The 23,916-nt window shown below is 53.3% G+C and overlaps 1 protein-coding gene across 1 annotated transcript in view; it reads left to right on the top strand.

Annotated features, from left to right (window-relative positions):
- Positions 1 to 317: 317 nt before the first annotated feature.
- LOC144487883 (alpha-2-macroglobulin-P-like) overlaps positions 318 to 23,916 on the top strand; it is a 96,196-nt gene continuing 72,597 nt past the window's right edge. Inside the window, exons 1-5 of the mRNA XM_078205931.1 lie at positions 318 to 515; positions 3,758 to 3,907; positions 7,380 to 7,526; positions 20,324 to 20,387; positions 22,679 to 22,805. Coding sequence (XP_078062057.1) covers positions 318 to 515; positions 3,758 to 3,907; positions 7,380 to 7,526; positions 20,324 to 20,387; positions 22,679 to 22,805 — 686 coding nt within the window. The remainder of the gene's footprint in view (positions 516 to 3,757; positions 3,908 to 7,379; positions 7,527 to 20,323; positions 20,388 to 22,678; positions 22,806 to 23,916) is intronic.

The raw sequence follows: 23,916 nt of genomic DNA, 5'->3' as shown, positions 1-23,916 counted from the left end.
AGCCACATGAACGGAGTGGGAATGGAGGGATACAAAAGAATGGTCTAGTTTGGACCAGGGAGCGGCGCGGGCTTGGAGGGCCGAAGGGACTGTTCCTGTGCTGTATTGTTCTTTGTTCTTTGTTCTTGTTCTCTCTCTCTCACTCTCTCTCTCACTCTCTCTCTCTCTCACTCTCTCTCACTCTCTCTTCCATCTCACTCTCTCTCTCACTCTCTCATTCTCACTCTCACTCTCTCTGTCTATCTCCCTCTCTCCCACTCTGTTTCTCTCTCTCTCTCCAGGTTCAAGGGGACATTTCAGCCTCTCTTTCCCGATCGATGCTGCTATCTCTCTGTCTCTGTCTCTGTCTCACTCTCTCTCTCTCTCCAGGTCCAAGGGGACATTTCAGCCTCTCTTTCCCGATCGATGCTGATATCTCTCCATTAGCTCGTCTCCTGGTCTTTGCTGTTCTCCCGGACGGGGAAACAATTGGTGACAGCACCAAATTCCAGGTCCAGAAATGTTTCCGAAACGAGGTAAGGAGAATTCCAGATCTCCATTTCTGCTCTGTCACACTCCCTCTCTCCATCTCTCTCACTCTCTGTGTCTGCTCTGACACACTCCCTCTCTCTATCTCTCTCTCTCTGTCTCTGCTCTGTCACACTCCCTCTCTCCATCTCTCTCTCTCTCTCTCTCTGTGTCTGCTCTGTCACACTCCCTCTCTCCATCTCTCTCTCTCTGTGTCTGCTCTGTCACACTCCCTCTCTCCATCTCTCTCTCTCTCTCTGTGTCTGCTCTGACACACTCCCTCTCTCCATCTCTCTCTCTCTGTTTCTGCTCTGTCACATTCCCCCTCTCCATCTCTCTCTCTCTCTCTGTGTCTGTTCTGACACACTCCCTCTCTCCATCTCTCTCTCTCTCTCTCTGTGTCTGCTCTGTCACACTCCCTCTCTCCATCTCTCTCTCTCTCTCTGTCTGTTCTGACACACTCCCCCTCTCCATCTCTCTCTCTCTGCTCTGTCACACTCCCTCTCTCCATCTCTCTCTCTCTCTTCGTCTACTCTGACACACTCCCTCTCTCCATCTCTCTCTCTGTGTCTGCTCTGACACACTCCCTCTCTCCATCTCTCTCTCTCTCTCTGTCTGTTCTGACACACTCCCCCTCTCCATCTCTCTCTCTCTCTGTTTCGGCTCTGACACACTCCCTCTCTCCATCTCTCTCTCTGTCTGCTCTGACACACTCCCTCTCTCCATCTCTCTCTCTCTCTGTTTCGGCTCTGACACACTCCCTCTATCCATCTCTCTCTGTCTGCTCTGTCACACTCCCTCTCTCCATCTCTCTCTCTGTCTGCTCTGACACACTCCCTCTCTCCATCTCTCTCTCTGTCTGCTCTGACACACTCCCTCTCTCCATCTCTCTCTCTCTCTGTTTCGGCTCTGACACACTCCCCCTCTCCATCTCTCTCTCTCTCTGTTTCAGCTCTGACACACTCCCTCTAGCCATCTCTCTCTTTGTCTCTGCTCTGTCACACTCCCCCTCTCCACCTCTCTCTCTCTCTCTCTCTGCTCTGACACACTCCCTCTCTCCATCTCTCTCTCTCTCTGTTTCGGCTCTGACACACTCCCTCTATCCATCTCTCTCTGTCTGCTCTGTCACACTCCCTCTCTCCATCTCTCTCTCTGTTTCAGCTCTGACACACTCCCTCTAGCCATCTCTCTCTTTGTCTCTGCTCTGTCACACTCCCTCTCTCCATCTCTCTCTCTCTCTGTTTCAGCTCTGACACACTCCCTCTAGCCATCTCTCTCTTTGTCTCTGCTCTGTCACACTCCCCCTCTCCATCTCTCTCTCTCTCTCTCTCTGCTCTGTCACACTCCCTCTCTCCATCTCTCTCTCTCTATCTGCTCTGTCACACTCCCTCTCTCCATCTCTCTCTCTCTGTGTCTGCTCTGTCACACTCCCTCTCTCCATCTCTCTCTCTCTCTGTCTGTTCTGACACACTCCCCCTCTCCATCTCTCTCTCTCTCTGTTTCTGCTCTGTCACACTCCCTCTATCCATCTCTCTCTCTTTGTCTCTGCTCTGTCACACTCCCTCTATCCATCTCTCTCTCTTTGTCTCTGCTCTGTCACACTCCCTCTCTCCATCTCTCTCTCTCTCTCTCTCTGTCTGCTCTGACACACTCCATCTCTCCATCTCTCTCTCTCTGCTCTGTCACACTCCCTCTCTCCATCTCTCTCTCTCTATCTGCTCTGTCACACTCCCTCTATCCATCTCTCTCTCTCTCTCTCTGTTTCTGCTTTGTCCCACTCACTCTCTCCATCTCTCTCTCTCTCTGTCTCTACTTTGTCACACTCCCTCTCTCCATCTCTCTCTCTCTGTCTGCTCTGTCACACTCCCTCTATCCATCTCTCTCTCTCTGTTTCTGCTTTGTCCCACTCACTCTCTCCATCTCTCTCTCTCTCTGTCTCTACTTTGTCACACTCCCTCTCTCCATCTCTCTCTCTGTGTCTGCTCTGACACACTCCCTCTCTCCATCTCTCTCTCTGTTTCTGCTCTGTCTCACTCCCTATTTCCATCTCTCTCTCTGTTTCTGCTCTGTCACACTCCCTCTCTCCATCTCTCTCTCTGTCTCTGCTCTGACACACTCCCTCTCTCCATCTCTCTCTCTCACTCTCTGTGTCTGCTCTGCCACACTCCCCCTCTCCATCTCTCTCTCTGTGTCTGCTCTGCCACACTCCCCCTCTCCATCTCTCTCTCTGTGTCTGCTCTGCCACACTCCCTCTCTCCATCTCTCTCTCTGTGTCTGCTCTGCCACACTCCCTCTCTCCATCTCTCTCTCTGTGTCTGCTCTGCCACACTCCCTCTCTCCATGTCTCTCTCTCTCTGTTTCTGCTTTGTCACACTCCCTCTCTCTATGTCTCTCTCTATCAGTCTCTCTCTCTCTCTCTGTATCTCCCTATCTTTTCTCTCTCTCTCTCTTTCTCTCTTTTTCTCTCTCTCTGCCCCTCTCTCTGCCCCTCTCTCTGCCCCTCTCTCTGTCCCTCTCTCTGTCCCTCTCTCTGTCCCTCTCTCTGTCCCTCTCTCAGACCCTCTCTCTGTCTCTCTCTCTGTCCTCTCTCTATCTCTCTCTCTCTCTCTCTCTCTCTGTCCCTCTCTCTCTCTCTCTATCCGTATCTCCATCCCTCTCTCTCTCTCTCTGCCCCTCTCTCTATCCCTACCTCCATCCCCCTCTCTCTCTCTCTCTCTCTATCCCTATCTCCATCCCTCTCTCTCTCTCTCTCTCTCTATCCCTATCTCCATCCCTCTCTCTCTCTTTCTCTCTGCCCCTCTCTCTATCCCTATCTCCATCCCTCTCTCTATCTCTCTGCCCCTCTCTCTGCCCCTCTCTCTATCCCTATCTCCATCCCTCTCTCTCTCTCTCTGTCCCTCTCTCTCTCTCTCTCTCTATCCCTATCTCCATCCCTCTCTCTCTCTCTCTTTCTCTCTGCCCCTCTCTCTATCCCTATCTCCATCCCTCTCTCTATCTCTCTGCCCCTCTCTCTGCCCCTCTCTCTATCCCTATCTCCATCCCTCTCTCTCTCTCTCTGCCCCTCTCTCTATCCCTATCTCCATCCCTCTCTCTCTCTCTCTGCCCCTCTCTCTATCCCTATCTCCATCCCTCTCTCTCTCTATCTCTCTCTCTCTCGCTCTGCCCCTCTCTCCATCCCTATCTCCATCCCTCTCTCTCTCTCTCTCTCTATCTCCTGTACTGATCTCCATTTCACTCTTTCTGCCTCTAGGTATCTCTCCACTTCTCTGTACCCGAAGACCTGCCCAAGAGTCAGATCAATCTTGGTGTGAATGCTGCCCCGGACTCTCTGTGTGGCCTGCGAGTTGTCGACCGCAGTGTCCTGCTCTTCAAACCTGAGAAGGAACTTTCCAGAGAAAGTGTAAGATACAGAACGCAACTCTTGCCGGGGTTGTGGGAGGGAACAATATATATCCAAAGCCTGCTGGTGGGACAGGCACGGTGGCACAGTGGTTAGCACTGCTGCCTCACTACGTCAGGGTCCCGGGTTCGATTCCCGGCTCGGGTCACTGTCTGTGTGGAGTTTGCACATTCTCCCCGTGTCTGCGTGGGTTTCCTCCGGGTGCTCCGGTTTCCTCCCACAGTCCAAAGATGTGCAGGTTAGGTGGATTGGCCATGCTAAATTGTCCCTTAGTGTCCAAAGATGTGCAGGTTGGGTGGATTGGCCATGCTAAATTGCCCCTTAGTGTCCAAAGATGTGTAGGTTAGGTGGATTGGCCATGCTAAAGTTGTCCCTTAGTGTCCAAAGATGTGTAGGTTAGGTGGATTGGCCATGCTAAATTGCCCCTTAGTGTCCAAAGATGTGTAGGTTAGGGGGATTGGCCATGCTAAATTCTCCCTTAGTGTCCAAAGATGTGCAGGTTGGGTGGATTGGCCATGCTAAAGTTGTCCCTTAGTGTCCAAAGATGTGTAGGTTAGGTGGATTGGCCATGCTAAATTGTCCCTTCGTGTCCAAAGATGTGTAGGTTAGGGTGGATTGGCCATGCTAAATTGTCTCTCAGTGTCCAAAGATGCACAGGTTAGGTGGATTGGCCATGCTAAATTGTCCCTTAGTGTCAGGGGGACTAGCTAGGGTAAATGCATGGGGTTATGGGGATAGGACCTGGGTGGGATTTTGGCCGATGCAGACTTGATGGGCCGAATGGCCTCCTTATGATTCAGTGAAGGAACGGAGAGGGTGCAGGATGTAGTGTTACAGTTACAGCTCGGGTGTAGAGAAAGATCAACTCAATGCGAGGTCGGTCCATTCAAAAGTCTGACAGCAGCAGCAGGGAAGAAGCTGTTCTTGAGTGGGTTGGTACGTGACCTCAGACTTTTGTATCTTTTTCCCGATGGAAGAAGGTGGAAGAGAGAATGTCCGGGGTGCGTGGGGGGGTCCTTAATTATGCCGGCTGCTTTTCCCCGAGGCAGCGGGAAGTGTAGACAGAGTCAATGGATGGGAGGCTGGGTTTCCGTGATGGACTGGGCTACATTCACGACCCTTTTGTAGATCCTTGCGGTCTTGGGCAGAGCAGGAGCCCCAGACCAAGCTGTGATACAACCAGAAAGAATGCTTTCTATGGGGCATCTGTAAAAGTTGGTGAGAGTCGTAGCTGACATGCCAAATTTCCTTAGTCTCCTGAGAAAGTAGAGGCATTGGTGGGGCTTTCTTATCTATAGTGTCGGCGTGGGGGGGACCAGGACAGGTTGTTGGTGATCTGGACACCTAAAAACTTGAAGCTCTCGATTATTTCTACTGCGTCCTCATTGACGTAGTGAATCAGCCTGGGTTCCCGATCCCTGTTCACTGACCCCTGGGTTAGGGAGGGGGGGGTGAATCAGCCTGGGTTCCCGATCCCTGTCCACTGACCCCTGGGTTAGGGAGGGGGGGGTGAATCAGTCTGGGTTCCCGATCCCTGTCCACTGACCCCTGGGTTAGGGAGGGGGGGTGAATCAGTCTGGGTTCCCGATCCCTGTCCACTGACCCCTGGTTTAGGGAGGGGGGGGTGAATCAAAGAACAAAGAACAATACAGCACAGGAAACAGGCCCTTCGGCCCTCCAAGCCCGCGCCGCTCCCCGGTCCAGGATTGAATCCTGAATCCAGGATCCCCGCCCAATTTTCCAGCCTATCTACATCCTAATATCCTATCCACCGAGCTGTCCCTCACAGCTACGATGCTTTGTTCATCACAACCTATTAACTTACCCCCACCCCCCCATTCCAGACCATGTGATCTCCAGGGAGAGGCGAAAACCCAGAGTGAAAACCCCAGGGCCAATATGGGGAAAAGAAAATCTGGGAAATTCCTCTCCGACCCCCTGAGGCGATCGAAACGAGTCCAGGAGATCACAATGGCCCCGATCGGAAAATGCTTCCCAACCCTATTCATTTCCACTTCCACGAACACCATATGAATTCCCTGCCCCCGAGACAGGTTCCCAACTATCCGCAGTCTCGCTCTGTACTGGCACCAGCAAGATGATCATAGAATGAAGCCTTGAAACGAGAAACAAGGAACAATTAGCCCGCGCCGCTCCCTGGTCCAAACTAGACCACTCTTTTGTATCCCTCCATTCCCACTCCGTTCATATAGCTGTCTAGATAAGTCTTAAACGTTCCCAGTGTGTCCGCCTCCACCACCTTGCCCAGCAACACATTCCAGGCCCCCACGACCCTCTGTGTAAAATATGTCCTTCTGATATCTGTGTTAAACCTCCCCCCCTTCACCTTGAACCTATGACCCCTCGTGAACGTCACCACCGACCCGGGGAAAAGCTTCCCACCGTTCACCCTATCTATGCCTTTCATAATTTTATACACCTCTATTAAGTCTCCCCTCATCCTCCGTCTTTCCAGGGAGAACAACCCCAGTTTACCCAATCTCTCCTCATAACTAAGCCCCTCCATACCAGGCAACATCCTGGTAAACCTCCTCTGTACTCTCTCCAAAGCCTCCACGTCCTTCTGGTAGTGTGGCGACCAGAACTGGACGCAGTACTCCAAATGCGGCCGAACCAACGTTCTATACATCTGCAACATCAGACCTCAACTTTTATACTCTATGCCCCGTCCTATAAAGGCAAGCATGCCATATGCCTTCTTCACCACCTTCTCCACCTGTGACGTCACCTTCAAGGATCTGTGGACTTGCACACCCAGGTCCCTCTGCGTCTCTACACCCTTTATGGTTCTGCCATTTATCGTATAGCTCCTCCCTACATTATTCCCACCAAAATGCATCACTTCGCATTTATCTGGATTGAACTCCATCTGCCATTTCCTTGCCCAAATTTCCAGCCTATCTATATCCTTCTGTAGCCTCTGACAATGCTCCTCACTATCTGCAAGTCCTGCCAATTTTGTGTCGTCCGCAAACTTACTGATCACCCCAGTTACACCTTCTTCCAGATCGTTTATATAAATCACAAACAGCAGAGGTCCCAATACAGAGCCCTGCGGAACACCACTAGTCAGCCGGGGCTCCCGATCCCTGTCCACTGACCCCTGGGTTAGGGAGGGGGGGGGTGAATCAGCCTGGGTTCCCGATCCCTGTCCACTGACCCCCTGGGTTAGGGAGGGGGGGGTGAATCAACCTGGGGGTTCCTGCTCCCGATCCCTGTCCACTGGGATTGAAAACAGAGGGTAGCGTTACAGCCATAGCTCGGGTGTTGAGGAAGATCAACTTAATGCGAGGTCGGTCCTTTCCTGCGCTCCCTCCTTTCCTTCTCTATGAACGGTATGCTTTGTATAGCGCGCAAGAAGCAAGACTTTTCACTCTATGTTAATACACGTGACAATATTAAATCAAATCAAGTCGACCTCCTGATGAGTTCTTGTCTCTGGTATCTCCAGGTGTATTCGATGCTGCCAGTACAGGACCTCTCTCAGTACCATTATTCCGTTCGGGAAAACGATGAGGAATTCTGCAGACGTCAGGACCCCTTGGCCAAACCCGTCTTCAGGGGAGACGACGTGGGAGAGTTCGACGACATCCTCCAGGTTCAACACCCTTCGCCAGCTCACCGCTCATCCGCAAATCCTGACTCAGTCTGAGCCTCGTAACGTGGGAGAGGAGGCGGAGAGAGGGAATGTGTAACAGAGAGAGAGAGAGAGGGAATGTGTAACAGAGAGAGAGAGAGAGGGAATGTGTAACAGAGAGAGAGAGAGAGGGAATGTGTAACAGAGAGAGAGAGAGAGGGAATGTGTAACAGAGAGAGAGAGAGAGGGAATGTGTAACAGAGAGAGAGAGAGAGGGAATGTGTCACAGAGAGAGAGAGAGAGGGAATGTGTAACAGAGAGAGAGAGAGAGGGAATGTGTAAGAGAGAGGGAGAGAGAGGGAATGTGTAACAGAGAGAGAGAGAGAGAGAGGGAATGTGTAACAGAGAGAGAGGCAGGGAGAGGGAATGTGTAACAGAGAGGGAGAGAAGGAATGTGTAACAGAGAGAGAGAGAGAGGGAATGTAACAGAGAGAGAGAGAGGGAATGTGTAACAGAGAGAGAGAGAGAGGGAATGTGTAACAGAGAGAGAGAGGGAATATGTAACAGAGAGAGAGAGAGAGGGAATGTGTAACAGAGAGAGAGAGAGGGGGAATGTGTAAGAGAGAGGGAGAGAAGGAATGTGTAAGAGAGAGAGGGAGAAGGAATGTGTAACAGAGAGAGAGAGGGGATGTGTAACGGAGAGAGAGAGAGGGGGAATGTGTAACAGAGAGAGAGAGAGGGGGAATGTGTAACAGAGAGAGAGAGAGGGGGAATGTGTAACAGAGAGAGAGAGAGGGGGAATGTGTAACAGAGAGAGAGAGAGGGAATGTGTAACAGAGAGAGAGAGAGGGAATGTGTCACAGAGAGAGAGAGGGAATGTGTATCAGAGAGAGAGGGAATTTGTAACAGAGAGAGAGAGAGGGAATGTGGAACAGAGAGAGAGAGAGGGAATGTGTCACAGAGAGAGAGAGAGAGGGAATGAGTAGCAGAGAGAGAGAGAGGGAATGTGTCACAGAGAGAGAGAGGGAATGTGTATCAGAGAGAGAGGGAATTTGTAACAGAGAGAGAGAGGGAATGTGGAACAGAGAGAGAGAGAGGGAATGTGTCACAGAGAGAGAGAGAGAGGGAATGTGGAACAGAGAGAGAGAGAGGGAATGTGTCACAGAGAGAGAGAGGGAATGTGTAACAGAGAGAGAGAGAGAGAATGTGTAACAGAGAGAGAGAGAGGGAATGTGTAACAGAGAGAGAGAGAGAGGGAATGTGGAACAGAGAGAGAGAGAGGGAATGTGTCACAGAGAGAGAGAGAGAGAGGGAATGTGGAACAGAGAGAGAGAGAGGGAATGTGTCACAGAGAGAGAGGGAATGAGTAACAGAGAGAGAGAGAGGGAATTTGTAACAGAGAGAGAGAGGGAATGTGGAACAGAGAGAGAGGGAATTTGTAACAGAGAGAGAGAGGGAATGTGTCACAGAGAGAGAGAGAGAGGGAATGTGGAACAGAGAGAGAGAGAGGGAATGTGTCACAGAGAGAGAGAGGGAATGTGTAACAGAGAGAGAGAGAGAGAGGGAATGAGTAACAGAGAGAGAGAGGGAATGAGAAACAGAGAGAGAGAGAGAGGGAATGTGTAACAGAGAGAGAGAGAGAGGGAATGTGTAACAGAGAGAGAGAGAGGGAATGTGTAACAGAGAGAGAGAGAGAGGGAATGTGTAACAGAGAGAGAGAGGGAATGTGTAACAGAGAGAGAGAGGGAATGTGTAACAGAGAGAGAGAGAGAGGGAATGTGTAACAGAGAGAGAGAGAGAGGGAATGTGTAACAGAGAGGGAGAGAGGGAATGTGTAACAGAGAGAGAGAGAGAGGGAATGTGTAACAGAGAGGGAGAGAAGGAATGTGTAACAGAGAGAGAGAGAGAGGGAGGGAATGTGTAACAGAGAGAGAGAGAGAGGGAATGTGTAACAGAGAGGGAGAGAGAGGGAATGTGTAAGAGAGGGGGAGAGAGAGGGAATGTGTAAGAGAGAGGGAGAGAGGGAATGTGTAACAGAGAGAGAGGGAATGTGTAACAGAGAGGGAGAGAGAGGGAATGTGTAAGAGAGAGGGAGAGAGGGAATGTGTAACAGAGAGAGAGAGAGGGAATGTGTAACAGAGAGAGAAAGAGAGGGAATGTGTAACAGAGAGGGAGAGAGGGAATGTGTAACAGAGAGAGAGAGAGAGGGAATGTGTAACAGAGAGAGAGAGAGAGAGGGAATGTGTAACAGAGAGAGAGAGAGGGGGAATGTGTAACAGAGAGAGAGAGAAGGAATGTGTAAGAGAGAGAGCGAGAGGGAATGTGTAACAGAGAGAGAGAGAGAGAGGGAATGTGTCACAGAGAGAGAGAGAATGAATGTGTAACAGAGAGGGAGAGAGAGGGAATGTGTAACAGAGAGAGAGAGAGAGAGGGAATGTGTAACAGAGAGGGAGAGAGAAGGAATGTGTAAGAGAGAGGGAGAGAGGGAATGTGTAACAGAGAGAGAGAGAGGGAATGTGTAACAGAGAGAGAGAGAAGGAATGTGTAACAGAGAGAGAGAGAAAGGGAATGTCCAACAGAGAGAGAGAGAGAGGGAATGTGTAACAGAGAGAGAGAGAAGGAATGTGTAAGAGAGAGAGAGCGAGAGGGAATGTGTAACAGAGAGAGAGGGAATGTGTAACAGAGAGAGAGAGGGAATGTGTAACAGAGAGAGAGAGAGGGAATGTGTAACAGAGAGAGAGAGAGGGAATGTGTAACAGAGAGAGAGAGAAGGAATGTGTAAGAGAGAGAGCGAGAGGGAATGTGTAACAGAGAGAGAGGGAATGTGTAACAGAGAGAGAGAGGGAATGTGTAACAGAGAGAGAGAGAGGGAATGTGTAACAGAGAGAGAGAGAAGGAATGTGTAACAGAGAGAGAGAGAAGGAATGTGTAACAGAGAGAGAGAGAGAGGGAATGTGCAACAGAGAGAGAGAGAGAGGGAATGTGGAACAGAGAGAGAGAGAGGGAATGTGTAACAGAGAGAGAGAGAGAAGGAATGTGTAACAGAGAGAGAGAGGGAATGTGTAACAGAGAGAGAGAGAGGGGATGTGTAACAGAGAGAGAGAGAGGGGGAATGTGTAACAGAGAAAGAGAGAGGGGGAATGTGTAACAGAGAGAGAGAGAGGGAATGTGTAACAGAGAGAGAGAGAGGGAATGTGTCACAGAGAGAGAGAGAAGGTATGTGTAACAGAGAGAGAGAGAGAGGGAATGTGCAACAGAGAGAGAGAGAGGGAATGTGGAACAGAGAGAGAGAGAGGGAATGTGTAACAGAGAGAGAGAGAGAAGGAATGTGTAACAGAGAGAGAGAGAGAGGGAATGTGTAACAGAGAGAGAGAGAGGGAATGTGTAACAGAGAGAGAGAGAGGGAATGTGTAACAGAGAGAGAGAGAAGGAATGTGTAACAGAGAGAGAGAGAAGGAATGTGTAACAGAGAGAGAGAGAGAGGGAATGTGCAACAGAGAGAGAGAGAGAGGGAATGTGGAACAGAGAGAGAGAGAGGGAATGTGTAACAGAGAGAGAGAGAGAAGGAATGTGTAACAGAGAGAGAGAGGGGATGTGTAACAGAGAGAGAGAGAGGGGGAATGTGTAACAGAGAAAGAGAGAGGGGGAATGTGTAACAGAGAGAGAGAGAGGGAATGTGTAACAGAGAGAGAGAGGGAGTGTGTCACAGAGAGAGAGAGGGAATGTGTATCAGAGAGAGAGGGAATTTGTAACAGAGAGAGAGAGAGGGAATGTGGAACAGAGAGAGAGAGAGGGAATGTGTCACAGAGAGAGAGAGAGAGGGAATGAGTAACAGAGAGAGAGAGAGGGAATGTGTCACAGAGAGAGAGAGGGAATGTGTATCAGAGAGAGAGGGAATTTGTAACAGAGAGAGAGAGAGGGAATTTGTAACAGAGAGAGAGAGGGAATGTGGAACAGAGAGAGAGAGAGGGAATGTGTCACAGAGAGAGAGAGAGGGAATGTGGAACAGAGAGAGAGAGAGGGAATGTGTCACAGAGAGAGAGAGGGAATGTGTAACAGAGAGAGAGAGAGAGAGAGGGAATGAGTAACAGAGAGAGAGAGGGAATGAGTAACAGAGAGAGAGAGAGGGAATGTGTAACAGAGAGAGAGAGAGAGGGAATGTGTAACAGAGAGAGAGAGAGCGGGAATGTGTAACAGAGAGAGAGAGAGAGAGGGAATGTGTAACAGAGAGAGAGAGAGAGAGGGAATGTGTAACAGAGAGAGAGAGAGGGCATGTGTAACAGAGAGAGAGAGAGGGAATGTGTAACAGAGAGAGAGAGAGAGAGGGAATGTGTAACAGAGAGAGAGAGAGGGAATGTGTAACAGAGAGAGAGAGAGAGGGAATTTGTAACAGAGAGAGAGAGAGGGAATGTGTAACAGAGAGAGAGAGAGGGAATGTGTAACAGAGAGCGAGAGAGAGAGAATGTGTAACAGAGAGAGAGAGAGAGGGAATGTGTAACAGAGAGAGAGGGAATGTGTAACAGAGAGAGAGAGAGAGGGAATGTGGAACAGAGAGAGAGAGGGGGAATGTGTCACAGAGAGAGAGAGGGAATGTGTAACAGAGAGAGAGAGAGGGAATGTGTAACAGAGAGAGAGAGAGAGGGAATGTGTAACAGAGAGGGAGAGATGTTTGGGGCTGGACAGAGAGAGAGCGAGGGAATGTGTAACAGAGAGGGAGAGATGTTTGGGGATGGACAGAGAGAGAGAGAGGGAATGTGTAACAGAGAGAGAGAGAGGGAATGTGTAACAGAGAGAGAGAGGGAATGTGTAACATAGAGGGAGAGATGTTTGGGGATGGACAGAGAGAGAGAGAGGGAATGTGTAACAGAGAGAGAGAGAGAGAATGTGTAACAGAGAGAGAGAGAGGGGGAATGTGTAACAGAGAGAGAGCGAGGGAATGTGTAACAGAGAGGGAGAGATGTTTGGGGATAGACAGAGAGAGAGAGAGGGAATGTGTAACAGAGAGGGAGAGATGTTTGGGGATAGACAGAGAGAGAGAGAGGGAATGTGTAACAGAGAGGGAGAGATGTTTGGGGATGGACTGAGAGAGAGAGGGAATGTGTAACAGAGAGGGAGAGATGTTTGGGGAGGGACAGAGAGAGAGAGAGGGAATGTGTAACAGAGAGGGAGAGATGTTTGGGGAGGGACAGAGAGAGAGAGAGGGAATGTGTAACAGAGAGGGAGAGATGTTTGGGGATGGACAGAGAGAGAGAGGGAATGTGTAACAGAGAGGGAGAGATGTTTGGGGAGGGACAGAGAGAGAGAGAGGGAATGTGTAACAGAGAGGGAGAGATGTTTGGGGAGGGACAGAGAGAGAGAGAGGGAATGTGTAACAGAGAGGGAGAGATGTTTGGGGAGGGACAGAGAGAGAGAGAGGGAATGTGTAACAGAGAGGGAGAGATGTTTGGGGAGGGACAGAGAGAGAGAGAGGGAATGTGTAACAGAGAGGGAGAGATGTTTGGGGAGGGACAGAGAGAGAGAGAGGGAATGTGTAACAGAGAGGGAGAGATGTTTGGGGAGGGACAGAGAGAGAGCGAGGGAATGTGTAACAGAGAGGGAGAGATGTTTGGGGATGGACAGAGAGAGAGAGAGGGAATGTGTAACAGAGAGGGAGAGATGTTTGGGGAGGGACAGAGAGAGGATATCTCCCCTTTTCTTTGAGCTTTGCCACTTTGGTTTCTGCTTCTGGCCGAGCCTTGCTGCTTCCCATGATGCCTTGCCTTGATCCTGCGGCTTGTTGTCTTCCTGCTCCCGGGACCTTTTTCTGATATCCTTTTTGGGCCGGATGGGATTTATCCTAGGATTCTCTGGGAGGCTAGAGAGGAGATTGCAGAGCCTTTGGCTTTGATCTTTGTGTCGTCATTGTCTCCAGGAACAGTGCCAGAGGACTGGAGGATAGCAAATATTGTCCCCTTGTTCAAGAAGGGGAGTAGGGACAACCCTGGTAATTATGGACCGGTGAGCCTTACTTCTGTTGTGGGCAAAGTTTTGGAAAGGATTATAAGGGATAGGATTTATAATCACCTGGAAAGGAATAATTTGATTAGGGATAGTCAGCACGGTTTTGTGAAGGATAGGTCGTGCCTCACAAACCTTATTGAGTTCTTTGAGAAGGTGACCAAAGAGGTGGATGAGGGTAAAGCGGTTGATGTGGTGTATATGGATTTTAGCAAAGCGTTTGATAAGGTTCCCCATGGTAAGCTTCTGCAGAAAATACGGACACATGGGATTGAGGGTGATTTAGTGGTTTGGATCAGGAATTGGCTAGCTGTAAGAAAACAGAGGGTGGTGGTTGATGGGAAATGTTCATCCTGGAGTTCAGTTACGAGTGGTGTACCGCAAGGATCTGTTTTGGGGCCACTGCTGTTTGTCATTTTTATTAATGACCTGGATGAGGGCGTGGAAGGATGGATTAGTAAATTTGCGGATGACACTAAAGTCGGTGGAGTTGTAGACAGTGCGGAGGGAAGTGGCAGGTTACAGAGGGACATAGATAAGCTGCAGAGCTGGGCTGAGAGGTGGCAAATGGAGTTTAATGCGGAAAAGTGTGGGGTGATTCACTTTGGAAGGAGTAACAGGAATACAGAGTACTGGGCTAATGGTAAGACACTTGGTAGTGTGGATGAACAGAGGGATCTGGGTGTCCATGTGCATAGATCCCTGAAAGTTGGCACCCAGGTTGATAGGGTTGTTAAGAAGGCGTACGGTGTGTTAGCTTTTATTGGTAGAGGGATTGAGTTTCGGAGCCAGGAGGTCATGCTGCAACTGTACAAAACTCTGGTGCGGCCGCACTTGGAGTATTGCGTACAGTTCTGGTCGCCGCATTATAGGAAGGATGTGGAAGTGTTGGAAAGGGTGCAGAGGAGATTTACCAGGATGTTGCCTGGTATGGTGGGAAAATCGTATGAGGAAAGGCTGAGGGGCTTGAGGTTGTTTTCGTTAGAGAGAAGAAGGTGACTTAATAGAGGCATACAAGATGATCAGAGGATTAGATAGGGTGGATAGTGAGAGCCTTTTTCCTCGGATGGTGATGGCTAGCACGAGGGGACATAGCTTTAAATTGAGGGGTGAGAGATATAGGACAGATGTTAGAGGTAGGTTCTTTACTCAGAGAGTAGTAAGGGCGTGGAATGTCCTGCCTGCAGCAGTGGTGGACTCGTCAACATTGAGAGCATTCAAATGGTTATTGGATAAACATATGGATGATATTGGAATCGTGTAGATTAGAGGGGCTTTAGATTGGTACCACTGGTCGGCACAACATCGAGGGCCGAAGGGCCTGTACTGCGCTGGAATGTTCTATGTTCTATATTATTATCCGTGTTAGTTTTCCCTTGTGGGGGGTGGTGTGTGGGCGGTATCGCACTGTGCCAGAACGGAAGGGATGGGTTGTGGAGGGGTCGAACAAAGAACAATACAGCACAGGAAACAGGCCCTTCGGCCCTCCAAGCCCGTGCCACTCCCTGGTCCAAACTAGACCATTCTAGGGGGGAGGACAGAGGGAAACAGGGTGATGTCCTGCTGGTGTCGTGTTTTAGGTGGTTGGGGGTTGGGGGGGGTTGGTTGTTGAGGTGGTGTGTGTGTGTTGGAGAGTTGTTTTTTTTTTGGGGGGGGTGGATTCTTGGCCGGGAAGGTTTTTTGCCTGTTTTTTTGGGGGCGGGGGGGGGGTACAGCACAGGAAACAGGCCCTTCGGCCCTCCAAGCCTGTGCCGCTCCTTGGTCCAACTAGACCAATCGTTTGTATCCCTCCATTCCCAGGCTGCTCATGTGACCATCCAGGTAAGTCTTAAACGATGTCAGCGTGCCTGCCTCCACCACCCTACTTGGCAGCGCATTCCAGGCCCCCACCACCCTCTGTGTAAAAAACGTCCCTCTGAGTTATACCTTGCCCCTCTCACCTTGAGCCCGTGACCCCTCGTGATCGTCACCTCCGACCTGGGAAAAAGCTTCCCACTGTTCACCCTATCTATCCCCTTCATAATCTTGTACACCTCTATTAGATCTCCCCTCATTCTCCGTCTTTCCAGGGAGAACAACCCCAGTCTACCCAATCTCTCCTCATAGCTAAGACCCTCCATACCAGGCAACATCCTGGTAAACCTTCTCTGCACTCTCTCTAACGCCTCCACGTCCTTCTGGTAGTGCGGCGACCAGAACTGGACGCAGTACTCCAAATGTGGCCTTACCAGCGTTCTATACAGCTGCATCACCAGACTCCAGCTTTTATACTCTATACCCCGTCCTATAAAGGCAAGCATACCATATGCCTTCTTCACCACCTTCTCCACCTGTGTTGCCACCTTCAAGGATTTGTGGACTTGCACACCTCGGTCCCTCTGTGTTTCTATACTCCTGATGACTCTGCCATTTATTGTATAACTCCCCCCCTACATTAGTTCTTCCAAAATGCATCACTGAGGGGGTAGTAGGTGGGCTACTGGGGGGTGGGGGGTTGGGGCAGGGGCAAGAAGCTAGGAGGTGGGAAAAAAGACCCTGGAGGTTTTCAGATAGGGGCATCGGTGGGTGGGTTGTTGGTTGAAGGGTGGTTCGTTGCCCTCTCCTGTCTTGGTGCTTTTGTCTCCATGTTAGGGTGGGTGGGGTGAGGGGGCTCCCAGAGCTGGTGGGATGGGGGTGACTTTTTATTCTTTGTGGGCGTTTAATCTGTGGTGTGGATAGCGTGGGGGCACTCGTTGGCACAGCATAGAACATAGAACAGTACAGCACAGAACAGGCCCTTCGGCCCACGATGTTGTGCCGAGCTTTATCTGAAACCAAGATCAAGCTATCCCACTCCCTATCATCCTGGTGTGCTCCATGTGCCTATCCAATAACCGCTTAAATGTTCCTAAAGTGTCTGACTCCACTATCACTGCAGGCAGTCCATTCCACACCCCAACCACTCTCTGCGTAAAGAACCTACCTCTGATATCCTTCCTGTATCTCCCACCACGAACCCTATAGTTATGCCCCCTTGTAATAGCTCCATCCACCCGAGGAAATAGTCTTTGAACGTTCACTCGATCTATCCCCTTCATCATTTTATAAACCTCGATTAAGTCTCCCCTCAGCCTCCTCCGCTCCAGAGAGAACAGCCCCAGCTCCCTCAACCTTTCCTCATAAGACCTACCCTCCAAACCAGGCAGCATCCTGGTAAATCTCCTCTGCACTCTTTCCAGCGCTTCCACATCCTTCTTATAGTGAGGTGACCAGAACTGCACACAATATTCCAAATGTGGTCTCACCAAGGTCCTGTACGGTTGCAGCATCACCCCACGGCTCTTAAACTCCAACCCCCTGTTAATAAAAGCTAACACACTATAGGCCAAGTTGGTGTCGGGACATTCCCGTTGATTCGGATGGTTTTTGGGTTTGGAGTGAGGATAGGTCTTTGGTTGGCAGTTCAAAAATGACTTCGTAGACAACTTACTTGTTTGTTTCTTTGTTTATTAACTCATCCGAAGATGCGCGGGTTTAGGTGACGTGATAAGTTGCCCCTTAGTGTCAGGGAGGATTAACAGGGTGAGTCCGTGGGATTGTGGAGATCGGGCCTGGGTGGGATTGTGGTCGGTGCAGGTTCGATGGGCTGAATGGTCTCCTGCTGCACTCTCGGGATGTTCTATGAATCAGTGTCCCCAGTAGGCTTACATTCGCAATGTAGTCATCGAGGTTTACAGCATGGAAACAGGCCCTTCGGCCCAACTTGTCCATGCCCCCCCCTTTTTGTTTTTAAACACCCCTAAAGAACAATACAGCACAGGAGCAGGCCCTTCGGCCCTCCAAGCCCGTGCTGCTCCCTGGTCCAAACTAGACCATTCTTTTGTATCCCTCCATTCCCACTCCGTTCATGTGGCGATCTAGATAAGTCTTAAACGTTCCCAGTGTGTCCGCCTCCACCACCTTGCCCGGCAGCGCATTCCAGGCCCCCACCACCCTCTGTGTAAAATACGTCCTTCTGATATCCGTGTTAAACCTCCCCCCCCCTCACCTTGAGCCCGTGACCCCTCGTGAACGTCACCACCGACCTGGGGAAAAGCTTCCCACCGTTCACCCTATCTATGCCTTTCATAATTTTATACACCTCTATTTGGAGTACTGCGTCCAGTTCTGGTCGCCACACTACCAGAAGGACGTGGAGGCTTTGGAGAGAGTGCAGAGGAGGTTTACCAGGATGTTGCCTGGTATGGAGGGGCTTGGTTATGAGGAGAGATTGGGTAAACTGGGGTTGTTCTCACTGGGGCGGCACGGTAGCACAGTGGGTTAGCACTGCTGCTTCACAGCTCCAGGGTCCCGGGTTCGATTCCCGGCTCGGGTCACTGTCTGTGCGGAGTTTGCACATTCTCCTCGTGTCTGCGTGGGTTTCCTCCGGGTGCTCCGGTTTCCTCCCACAGTCCAAAGATGTGCGGGTTAGGTTGATTGGCCGTGCTAAATTGTACTTTAGTGTCCTGGGATGGGTAGGTTAGAGGGATTAGTGGGTAAATATGTAGGGATATGGGGGTAGGGCCTGGGTGGGATTGTGGTCGGTGCAGACTCGATGGGCCGAATGGCCTCTTTCTGTGCTGTAGGGTTTCTATGATTTCTGGAAAGACGGAGGATGAGGGGAGACTGAATAGAGGTGTATAAAATTATGAAAGGCATAGATAGGGTGAACGGTGGGAAGCTTTTCCCCAGGTCGGTGGTGACGTTCACGAGGGGTCATAGGTTCAAGGTGAGGGGGTGGGGGGAGGTTTAACACGGACATCAGAAGGACATATTTTACACAGAGGGTGGTGGGGGCCTGGAATGCGCTGCCGGGCAAGGTGGTGGAGGCGGACACACTGGGAACGTTTAAGACTTATCTAGATAGCCACATGAACGGAGTGGGAATGGAGGGATACAAAAGAATGGTCTAGTTTGGACCAGGGAGCGGCGCGGGCTTGGAGGGCCGAAGGGTCTGTTCCTGTGCTGTATTGTTCTTTGTTCTTTAGTAGTTCCTTGCGGTCTTGGGCGGAGCAGGAGCCCCAGACCAAGCTGTGATACAACCAGAAAGAATGCTTTCGATGGGGCATCTGTAAAAGTTGGTGAGAGTCGTAGCGGACATGCCAAATTTCCTTAGTCTCCTGAGAAAGTAGAGGCGTTGATGGGGCTTTCTTCACTGTAGTGTTGGCGTTGGGCCACCTTTGTCTGCCGGTTGTATTATATGTCCCTGCAGTCCCTGAGTTCCCTTGTGGCCTGTCTTTCTGTTTCGGTGAGATTAGGTTTATTTTTCAATTGTGGGATCCTTCCCGTTTCTCTCTCGTGGCTGCAATGAATTGAACGAATGTTGATCTTGTCCTTGGGCAGTTTCCAGGCGAATGGGAATCTGTCCAACTCTTCCCCCCCCCCTTCCAAATCGCCAACCAGTCTTATTTTTCTGTAGAAGCCTTCGAGATCTCGCCCCACTGGCCCTCCCCCACTGCCCCTCGCCCCACTGGCCCTCCCCCACTGCCCCTCGCCCCACTGGCCCTCGCCCCACTGGCCCTACCCCACTGCCCCTCGCCTCACTGGCTCTCTCCCACTGCCCCTCGCCCCACTGGCCCTCCCCCACTGCCCCTCGCCCCACTGGCCCTCCCCCACTGCCCCTCGCCCCACTGGCCCTCCCCCACTGGCTCTCGCCCCACTGGCCCTCCCCCACTGCCCCTCGCCTCACTGGCTCTCTCCCACTGCCCCTCGCCCCACTGGCTCTCCCCCACTGCCCCTCGCCCCACTGGCCCTCCCCCACTGCCCCTCGCCCCACTGGCCCTCCCCCACTGCCTCTCGCCCCACTGGCTCTCCCCCACTGCCCCTCGCCTCACTGCCCCTCGCCCCACTGGCCCTCCCCCACTGCCCCTCGCCCCACTGGCCCTCCCCCACTGCCCCTCACCCCACTGGCCCTCCCCCACTGCCCCTCACCCCACTGGCCCTCCCCCACTGCCCCTCGCCCCACTGGCTCTCCCCCACTGCCTCTCGCCCCACTGGCTCTCCCCCACTGCCCCTCGCCTCACTGCCCCTCGCCCCACTGGCCCTCCCCCACTGCCCCTCGCCCCACTGGCCCTCCCCCACTGCCCCTCACCCCACTGGCCCTCCCCCACTGCCCCTCGCCCCACTGGCTCTCCCCCACTGCCTCTCGCCCCACTGGCTCTCCCCCACTGCCCCTCGCCTCACTGCCCCTCGCCCCACTGGCCCTCCCCCACTGCCCCTCGCCCCACTGGCTCTCCCCCACTGCCCCTCGCCCCACTGGCCCTCCCCCACTGCCCCTCGCCTCACTGCCCCTCGCCCCACTGGCCCTCCCCCACTGCCCCTCGCCCCACTGGCTCTCCCCCACTGCCCCTCGCCCCACTGGCTCTCCCCCACTGCCCCTCGCCCCACTGGCCCTCCCCCACTGCCCCTCGCCCCACTGGCCCTCCCCCACTGCCCCTCGCCCCACTGGCCCTCCCCCACTGCCCCTCGCCCCACTGGCCCTCCCCCACTGCCCCTCGCCCCACTGGCCCTCCCCCACTGCCCCTCGCCCCACTGGCCCTCCCCCAGCCCCTTCCCCACTGCCTTCCCTCTGCCCCCTCCCCCCTCCGCACCCCCCCCCCCCCTCTGCCCCGTCCCCCCTCTGCCCCTCCCTCTCTCTCCCTTGCTATGCCTCTCCTGTCCCTCCATCTCTCTGCCCCTCTCTCCCTCTCCTGTCCCTCCATCTCTCTGCCTCTCTCTCTCTCTCTCTCTCTCCATTTTGCACTCTAATCTTGTTTTTCCCTCTCCCTCGCTCCTGCTATGATGGTGTCTGATCTTCCCAACAGGACATGGGATTGAAGATTCTGACGGACACGGAATATCACAGACCCATCGAATGTGAAATCACCAGTAAGTGACGTGGGAGTTCACCAGAATGTTTGAGCACTATTCTGCCTGAGGGTCTTTCAGCGGGGGAGGGGGACGCAGGGGGAGGGACATCAGACCCCGCTCACCTGATAATCCTGCCCAGACTGTGTGACCCTCACCACTGGCCCTCATTCACTCTCCCCCAGACTGTGAGACCCTCACACACACACCGCCCCAGACTGTGAGACCCTCACACACATTGCCCCAGACTGTGAGACCCTCACACACACTGCCCCAGACTGTGAGACCCTCACACACACACTGCCCCAGACTGTGAGACCCTCACACACACCGCCCCAGACTGTGAGACCCTCACACACACTGCCCCAGACTGTGAGACCCTCACACACACCGCCCCAGACTGTGAGACCCTCACACACACACTGCCCCAGACTGTGAGACCCTCACACACACTGCCCCAGACTGTGAGACCCTCACACACACTGCCCCAGACTGTGAGACCCTCACACACACTGCCCCAGACTGTGAGACCCTCACACACACTGCCCCAGACTGTGAGACCCTCACACACACCGCCCCAGACTGTGAGACCCTCACACACACACCGCCCCAGACTGTGAGACCCTCACACACACACCGCCCCAGACTGTGAGACCCTCACACACACCGCCCCAGACTGTGAGACCCTCACACACACACTGCCCCAGACTGTGAGACCCTCACACACACACTGCCCCAGACTGTGAGACCCTCACACACACTGCCCCAGACTGTGAGACCCTCACACACACTGCCCCAGACTGTGAGACCCTCACACACACACTGCCCCAGACTGTGAGACCCTCACACACACACTGCCCCAGACTGTGAGACCCTCACACACACTGCCCCAGACTGTGAGACCCTCACACACACACACCGCCCCAGACTGTGAGACCCTCACACACACACTGCCCCAGACTGTGAGACCCTCACACACACACACCGCCCCAGACTGTGAGACCCTCACACACACCGCCCCAGACTGTGAGACCCTCACACACACACCGCCCCAGACTGTGAGACCCTCACACACACCGCCCCAGACTGTGAGACCCTCACACACACTGCCCCAGACTGTGAGACCCTCACACACACTGCCCCAGACTGTGAGACCCTCACACACACACTGCCCCAGACTGTGAGACCCTCACACACACTGCCCCAGACTGTGAGACCCTCACACACACTGCCCCAGACTGTGAGACCCTCACACACACTGCCCCAGACTGTGAGACCCTCACACACACTGCCCCAGACTGTGAGACCCTCACACACACACCGCCCCAGACTGTGAGACCCTCACACACACTGCCCCAGACTGTGAGACCCTCACACACACTGCCCCAGACTGTGAGACCCTCACACACACTGCCCCAGACTGTGAGACCCTCACACACACTGCCCCAGACTGTGAGACCCTCACACACACACCGCCCCAGACTGTGAGACCCTCACACACACACTGCCCCAGACTGTGAGACCCTCACACACACCGCCCCAGACTGTGAGACCCTCACACACACTGCCCCAGACTGTGAGACCCTCACACACACTGCCCCAGACTGTGAGACCCTCACACACACCGCCCCAGACTGTGAGACCCTCACACACACCGCCCCAGACTGTGAGACCCTCACACACACTGCCCCAGACTGTGAGACCCTCACACACACTGCCCCAGACTGTGAGACCCTCACACACACCGCCCCAGACTGTGAGACCCTCACACACACCGCCCCAGACTGTGAGACCCTCACACACACACCGCCCCAGACTGTGAGACCCTCACACACACCGCCCCAGACTGTGAGACCCTCACACACACCGCCCCAGACTGTGAGACCCTCACACACACACCGCCCCAGACTGTGAGACCCTCACACACACTGCCCCAGACTGTGAGACCCTCACACACACACTGCCCCAGACTGTGAGACCCTCACACACACTGCCCCAGACTGTGAGACCCTCACACACACTGCCCCAGACTGTGAGACCATCACACACACTGCCCCAGACTGTGAGACCCTCACACACACTGCCCCAGACTGTGAGACCCTCACACACACTGCCCCAGACTGTGAGACCCTCACACACACACTGCCCCAGACTGTGAGACCCTCACACACACTGCCCCAGACTGTGAGACCCTCACACACACTGCCCCAGACTGTGAGACCCTCACACGCACACTGCCCCAGAGGGTGTCGCCCTCTGTCGCTGCTCTCTGTCCCAGCTCAGTATCTAATCTGTGTTTCCACGATTACCAGGGTTCCACTACAGTGTTTCGGCTGCAGACGACTGGCCCCATTGGGACAGAGTCCTGCTGGTACATCCACCTTTTCAAGTGCGAAAATATTTCCCGGAGACTTGGATCTGGGAGTTAGTCCGTGTTGGGTAAGGGTTAGCATTCCTGAGCGCGGAGTGAGTGTGAGTCAGTGCTGAGGGAGTGCCGCACTGTCAGAGGGTCAGTGCTGAGGGAGTGCCGCACTGTCAGAGGGTCAGTGCTGAGGGAGTGCCGCACTGTCAGAGGGTCAGTACTGAGGGAGTGCCGCACTGTCGGAGGGTCAGTGCTGAGGGAGTGCCGCACTGTCGGAGGGTCAGTGCTGAGGGAGTGCCGCACTGTCAGAGGGTCAGTGCTGAGGGAGTGCCGCACTGTCAGAGGGTCAGTGCTGAGGGAGTGCCGCACTGTCAGAGGGTCAGTGCTGAGGGAGTGCCGCACTGTCAGAGGGTCAGTGCTGAGGGAGTGCCGCACTGTCAGAGGGTCAGTGCTGAGGGAGTGCCGCACTGTCAGAGGGTCAGTACTGAGGGAGTGCCGCACTGTCAGAGGGTCAGTACTGAGGGAGTGCCGCACTGTCAGAGGGTCAGTGCTGAGGGAGTGCCGCACTGTCGGAGGGTCAGTACTGAGGGAACGCCGCACTGTCAGAGGGTCAGTACTGAGGGAGTGCCGCACTGTCAGAGGGTCAGTGCTGAGGGAGTGCCGCACTGTCAGAGGGTCAGTGCTGAGGGAGTGCCGCACTGTCAGAGGGTCAGTGCTGAGGGAGTGCCGCACTGTCAGAGGGTCAGTGCTGAGGGAGTGCCGCACTGTCAGAGGGTCAGTGCTGAGGGAGTGCCGCACTGTCAGAGGGTCAGTGCTGAGGGAGTGCCGCACTGTCAGAGGGTCAGTGCTGAGGGAGTGCCGCACTGTCAGAGGGTCAGTGCTGAGGGAGTGCCGCACTGTCAGAGGGTCAGTACTGAGGGAGTGCCGCACTGTCAGAGGGTCAGTGCTGAGGGAGTGCCGCACTGTCAGAGGGTCAGTGCTGAGGGAGTGCCGCACTGTCAGAGGGTCAGTACTGAGGGAGTGCCGCACTGTCAGAGGGTCAGTACTGAGGGAGTGCCGCACTGTCAGAGGGTCAGTACTGAGGGAGTGCCGCACTGTCAGAGGGTCAGTGCTGAGGGAGTGCCGCACTGTCAGAGGGTCAGTGCTGAGGGAGTGCCGCACTGTCAGAGGGTCAGTGCTGAGGGAGTG

The sequence above is a fragment of the Mustelus asterias genome, unplaced genomic scaffold (assembly GCF_964213995.1).
Source record: "Mustelus asterias unplaced genomic scaffold, sMusAst1.hap1.1 HAP1_SCAFFOLD_1095, whole genome shotgun sequence".
NCBI classification, from domain to species: domain Eukaryota; kingdom Metazoa; phylum Chordata; class Chondrichthyes; order Carcharhiniformes; family Triakidae; genus Mustelus; species Mustelus asterias.
The sequence above is the reverse complement of the archived record's forward strand: the minus strand, read 5'-3'. Positions and strand labels throughout refer to the sequence as shown.